Source organism: Olea europaea, chromosome 20, assembly GCF_002742605.1.
Source record: "Olea europaea var. sylvestris chromosome 20, O_europaea_v1, whole genome shotgun sequence".
NCBI classification, from domain to species: domain Eukaryota; kingdom Viridiplantae; phylum Streptophyta; class Magnoliopsida; order Lamiales; family Oleaceae; genus Olea; species Olea europaea.
The window spans coordinates 9,313,759-9,320,357 of NC_036256.1; the positions used below are offsets into that span (position 1 = coordinate 9,313,759).

General features: G+C 34.4%; 2 protein-coding genes across 2 annotated transcripts; one reads left to right on the plus strand and one right to left on the minus strand.

Annotated features, from left to right (window-relative positions):
• Positions 1-230: 230 nt before the first annotated feature.
• On the plus strand, positions 231-3,607 carry LOC111369566 (40S ribosomal protein S6-like). Its single transcript, XM_022991136.1, has 6 exons — positions 231-363; positions 462-526; positions 2,415-2,472; positions 2,582-2,690; positions 2,788-3,060; positions 3,206-3,607. Exons 1-6 carry the CDS (start codon positions 358-360, stop codon positions 3,442-3,444), a joined length of 750 nt encoding a protein of 249 aa, XP_022846904.1. The 5' UTR covers positions 231-357; the 3' UTR covers positions 3,445-3,607.
• Positions 3,608-4,630: 1,023 nt separating this feature from the next.
• On the minus strand, positions 4,631-6,143 carry LOC111369567 (peroxidase 17-like). Its single transcript, XM_022991137.1, has 3 exons — positions 5,802-6,143; positions 5,515-5,706; positions 4,631-5,422 (listed from the first exon to the last, which is right to left on the minus strand). Exons 1-3 carry the CDS (start codon positions 6,003-6,005, stop codon positions 4,799-4,801), a joined length of 1,020 nt encoding a protein of 339 aa, XP_022846905.1. The 5' UTR covers positions 6,006-6,143; the 3' UTR covers positions 4,631-4,798.
• Positions 6,144-6,599: the final 456 nt, after the last annotated feature.

The window sequence follows — 6,599 nt, forward strand, 5'->3', positions numbered from 1 at the left end:
GTCCCTGTAGCAGAATTGATTTTTGAATTGTCATATTTAAAAACGGGCTGGTGTGTAATTTCCACATATATTTACCCTTTGCAATATAACCTGTTAAAAATTGTAAAACGACAATTCTAACACTACAATTTATAATATCATTCACAATTGGGCTTTCATCCAGTCCACGCTGACTGTATTTAAATTACAAAGGGCGTAAATCCATTAAAGCCCAATACGATGGGCCGAAAGGCTCGAAACGTTATAAGCCTAAAACATATATCTTCCTAATCCACATGATCCAAAACCCTAGTTCAAACGAAGGCTGTGTAGCGAGCTTTCAAATCACTTGTTTCACGTCTTCGCTGCGTTTCGAAGATGAAGGTATTTCTTTCTTATGCCTGCAAATACTATATATATACATAAATTCTGATCTAAAGATATTTCTTTAGTACTGTTTTGAATTTTTGAATGTTTTGTAGTTCAACATCGCAAATCCGACCACTGGTTGCCAGAAGAAGCTCGAGATAGACGATGACCAGAAACTGTATGTTTTCATTTTCGATTTTCTTATACAATTTTAACGATAAACGAACTGAAGTCTGATTTTGGTTATTTGTTTTGTTTTAAAAATGTAGATTTGTTTATGTATTTGGTGAGATAAATAGGTTTATGTACTTTAATTTTCAATTATGATTTTTTTGCTTGCATCTCATGGAAAAGAAGTGCGATTTGGAAAATGATGCGGCGTTTATACCTGAATACTAGAGAATGTTACATCTTTATTGCAAGAGCTAATTTTCCACTTTGTGTTATTACATATCGTGTTTCTCAAATGTTTGAATCTAATTCTGTGAGCCCTACGTTCTGGACTTTTTTGTGCTTACATTGATTTTGTTCATTGCTATTGTTACGCATTTCAGGTGGACGTAGCTATTATTGTAACTATTTATTTAGCATTTTTTTGGAAGCTTATTTTAGTTAGCCAAAAAGAACTGAATATGGTGTACTTGTTATGGCATTTGTTCTAGAGCAAATCTTCTTTTTGCTAATTTTTCTAGAGTCGATTTTATCTAAAAAAAAAAAAAAAAAAAAGGGGAGAAAAATAACCTAGCAAAAAGTCTGTCTACATTTTCAGTAGTGAAAAATCCCTGTGCCTGGATTTTGCACTGGCATTGAGGTTCAAACAGTTCTGTTGAGCGGTGGAAGTGAGATGACAGAATGAATTCTGATGAAAAACTGCTAATAGTACCTCTTAATACTGACATTTATTAGACCCATTTTTTGTATTATTTTCAGGGTATATGGCATAGAGTAGACGTTGAATTTTGTTGGAAATTTAGGGGGGTGTATTCAATTGGGATTTTTAAAGACTTTGACGAACTTTTTTTTTTAAGTGATGACTTTTGTGGATTTCATGGATCTTTTATAGATTTGTATGGATTTTCATTTTAAAATTTTTATAGACTTTTGTAGTATTTTAAAGACTTTTGAAAACTTTCATTTGAAATATAATTCACGTTGATTTAGTACAATTGTGTGAAATTCTCACATATGAGATGTTAGTTCCCACAATTCTCTATTCTTTCCATTCTTCTTCCCATATAATAAAAGCATTTGAAAAAATAAAAATTTAAGACCTTAATTAAGTAAATAATAATAAAAATAATACATATATATGATTCAATATTATTAGTATAGTATACTTTTAAAAATAAATAATTTAATTATAAACTTTTCATATAAAATTTTATAATTTAATAAAAAAATAGATATTTTCCACAAAAAAATGAATAGAAAAAGAAAAAAGTTACAAGAATTCAATTTAATTTTTTCATAGAAAATAGAGATAAATAATAAGAGAGAGAGAAAAAAAAATATAAATAAATATGATCAATAGAAAAAAATAAATTTTAATCATATATGTCCATAAAATGTTAAAGGAAAGAAAGATTGAAAAAAAATTGTGAAAGTCTTCCAAAATTTTATATGAGTACTTTCTGTTTAAAAGTTAGAACTTCAGAGGCTTTGTAAAAGCTTCTAAAAGTGATTAAAATTTGAATATCCCTAGATTTATAGAGACTTTTAAAAAGTCTTAATTGAATACACCGTAACTTTTAGAGAGTCTCAAAAGGTCTCAATTGAATACCTCTAAACTTTTTAAATCCCAAAAAATCATTAAAAGTCTCAATTAAATACACCTCCCTTAGACTAAATTTCATTATATAACTGAATGACAGTTGCGTGTAAACTTTTACGTATGGTGCATTTCAATATTTTTGCCAGTCAGTAACTTATTTTGATGTATTCTGTTTATGTCCTATTGTACTTATTACTGCATGCTTAAGAAGCATGCAATGTTTAAAATTTGATTTACCCACTAATATGGAAAGAGGTTTACCGCTGGTATTGATATTTCAAAACTGTAATTGCAGCCGTGTATTCTGGGACAAGAGGATCTCTCAAGAGGTCAGTGGAGATGCTTTGGGTGAGGTATGAGCAAATACTTTTACATGTAAAGTTGACTTCTTTTATATCATGGTTATATAACTTACAAAGTGACGATCTCATTCTAATGTGGATACAACTACTTGTTTTACAGGAGTTCAAGGGCTATGTATTCAAAATCATGGGAGGGTGTGACAAGCAAGGTTTTCCAATGAAGCAGGGTGTGTTGACTCCTGGCCGTGTTCGTCTCTTGCTGTCCCGAGGTATGTGTGAATTGTGATTGTTGAGCTCTTATAAATGGCGTCGTGATAGTTGATCTCTTCTTGAGGTAGGACCGTAAGAGAATATTTGTTTGAATAGGTACCCCTTGCTTCCGTGGGTATGGCAGGAGAAATGGAGAACGCAGAAGGAAGTCTGTTCGTGGATGCATTGTTAGCCCGGATCTCTCTGTTCTGAACTTAGTTATTGTGAAAAAGGGTGACAACGATCTTCCAGGATTGACTGACGTTGAGAAGCCGAGAATGCGAGGACCAAAGAGAGCATCAAAGATCCGTAAACTCTTCAACCTTTCTAAGGAAGATGATGTAAGGAAGTATGTTAACACGTACCGCCGAACTTTCACCACCAAAGCTGGTGAGTTCATAAGCCTTGATTTTGTGGTTATTAATTATGTCATACTTTGAAGCTTGTTCATTTTTACTTATATAGGAGTTTTAGATACGTCCAAGGTTGTAAGTTGTTAAGGGGAGTTGAATTTTGTATGCTCGTCTTTTGACAGGTAAGAATGTGAGCAAAGCTCCTAAGATTCAGAGGCTGGTGACTCCCTTGACTTTGCAGAGGAAGAGAGCTAGAATTTCCGACAAGAAGAAGAGGATCGCCAAAGCCAAGGCCGAGGCTGCCGAGTACCAAAAGCTTCTCGCCTCTAGATTGAAGGAACAAAGGGAGAGGCGTAGTGAGAGCTTGGCAAAGAAGAGGTCTAGACTCTCTGCCGCCTCCAAGCCATCCACTCTCGCTTAAGTTTCATCAGAATGCAATTCTTATTTTTGGCTTCTTGTTACTTGCTGCGATAATTTTGACCTTTATTGAACTACTTTCTTTGTGTACTGTTCCGTTGGTTATTAAATATTTTGACGTGTTTATTAGTGTTTGATCAGTTTAATATATGGTTAATTGCTGTGTGTTTCCTTGAGAACGCTACTAACACTTTGCTTTTTTTGCTGAATAAATTCATGTTCAGTGTTCCCGTCTTGATGTGGTGCTATTGAAACCCAAATTTTTCATAGGGTTGTCTGTTTTTGAGCTTTGTTTGTGCTAAACACCTTGAAAATTTCACCATTTTTGTTATTAAAGCTGAAAACTTCGGTCCAGATGACATGACTTTTGTTTCTGCTTCATGTAAAAGAGCTTTTGGAGAAAATTATTTTCATTTTTGTTTGGAAATTAACTTTTAAAAGGAACTAATTTTAGAAATGTTTTTAGATGAAATCACGTTGGATTAACTTTTCTAGCTAAATAAACGTTTTCATGAAGTCGGTCAAACTGAATTGAAAGTTATTTTTGAGTCTCAAAAGCATGGGCCTTTCATCATTTACCTATCATCGTCTTGTTCATTTGATTGCATATGTTTGTATTTGTTTTCTTCAGCTCATTGTGTATCTAGGAGCACGCATATCATATCAATCATGCTATAAAAACATAAAGTTTGATAGAATACCGTGTGGAATTATATCATTGGACAATTTAAATATAAGCAATCTATCCATCCAATTACTTTCTTTCACATGCAATTATGTCAAGCTTGTTGTAAAAATCTTCTATCAAAGATGCTTTATCCTATATCATATGTTTACGTACTCAAAATCGAAATTGATGCATTGATTCTTTCTTTAACACAACAAATGTTGATTCCCTTAGATAATGGCATACCAAACAAGTCATAAAAGACTTTGGGTGTGTTTGATTATATTTATTTTCCATGAAAAATATTAGTTTTCCACCCAAATTTGAACTTGGAGTGTTTGATTGATATTTTTTTCTTGAAAAACATTTTCCAACTTTTCAAAATATGCCAATTTTCTTTGTTTTTAAGGAAAATATTTTCTTTGGGTAGATGTGATTTTTATTTTTCATAAAAAATGGAAAATATTTTCTTTTTTATATGATATTTTTCATAACAATCAAACATACTCTTTGTGTGTTATACTTGAATAATGTACGAGAAACTTTGAATAACATAGTACATAGAGGTTCGAAGAAATACAGAGTAAACCCTGAATTTGTTTTTCGCATAATTCCAAAGAAAAACCATCCAGATATATCGACAAGAACAATATATGTTGACAATTTCTCAACTTAAACTTGTCAGCTAACTTCAATAGTTGTTTACTGCTGTTGTATCCTTCAAGTCATCAATTAACCCCTCCAGTGGCCGGCCATTGATTACCCTACAGTTCTTTCTGATTTCTCCGGGTCGACCAGATTGTAAATCACCCAATTTAATCATCCCCTCGACGAAGGCCTCAAAGAATTCTCTCTGATTTCTGCTGAACATTCTCACATACTCTCTAGTCTTTGGATGAGTAAACAACGTTTGATCGGAATTAAGAAATCCTCTCCCATTCACTAGGTCCTTAAAATACTGGTTGTCGAATTTCTTTGGGGTGGCATCCAAGTTCCCTGTCACATTTCCATCTCCTCCTAGTGGACAAAGCTTATCTAGCTTCTTTCTGAACTTCGGTTCAAAGGCAGGGTCGGGTCTTCCTGTACCTGATTGATTATATAGTCGGTGGACTATAGAAAAGCACCTTCCTTTGCCAATGGAGTGAGAGCCAGAAAGGGCTACTAGATCTTTGACAGAGAGATTGAATCTGCTGAAGAGATTAATGAGAGAAGTTGAATTAGCTCTAGGACTTGGCATTATATCGTCCGAATCTTTTTGGCTGGCCGTCAAGCTATCTCGCCTACCTAGTTTTACTTCCCAATTAGGTCCTCCACTCTGGTTCAAGACCCATAAAAGAAAGAAAAAAAAGTTAAATTTTCATTTATTGTATTGTCTAAGCATATTGAGTACTGTATAACAAAGCTTACTAGAACAACGGCGTCTCTAGCAACCATGATTACGATATCAGCACACGAGACGACACCTGGACAGGCATCCTCTAAGGCATCCTTGACTTCGTCAATAACTTCGAATGATCTTAACGAATTAATATTCGACAAAGATAACTTCTCCCCAAGCATGTATGGGGTGTCATCAAGCAAAATTGAGCCATCACACCCCTACAAGACAAAAATCCAAGAAAATCCCATTCAAAATCTTGATTGAACTAAGAAATCAGTTTTCTCATATCAGCTGGTTTTGATGTAAGAATTACATTAACTAAACAATCATGGAATTGCAAGCGCATCACAGATGCAGCACTTCTTGTTTCTCTAACCATGGCCTTTTTTATCACATCCCGAACAATAAATTCGGCGTCCGGGCAGGTTTTTGAGTAAAAACCGGGTCGGAGTGGTGTCCCCGAGGCAGCGATGTCCAAGCTAAGGAGGAGGAAGAGGAGGAGAAGGGTGGAGGACATCTTGAGAACTGGCTTGATAGGTTTTTTGGATGTTTAACAGGCTATTTCTGCAGTCTCTTAAAATTTATTTTTTGTATGTGAAATGTGGGATTTGTGGGAACATATTCTTTGCAGTTTCAAGGGTAGGGTGGAGTGGGGCGTAGAGGTGTAAGCAATTTATAGGTAGCGAACAATATCAGGCCAATAAGTGTGGTTTGTTGTAGGGTGATGAATTGATGACCACTTTGTCTTTCTATTCTCTGATTTTTTTAACCACCTTGACCCACTTTGATGGACTGGGATTGGATATCCTTGAAAACACTATTTCCAATTATACCCTCTGGAATTTGTTTATGAAGGGCAATAGCAAAATTGCTTTTCTAGAGCATCAATTTGATCTCGTCTGCTTTCTCATCTTATCTTTGTCAGAAAGGACAATTGGGATGGGAGTTGTTTTCTGTAATCATACGAACACTGTACAAGCGGTTGGGACGATGCCACGGAGATGCTCTTTTGAATAAGAAAAATTCGAATTAATATCCAACAAAGAAGGCATCTAAATCGCTAAGAATCTAATTATACAAATTGATTCGGTGTGTCAAAAATGATATATAT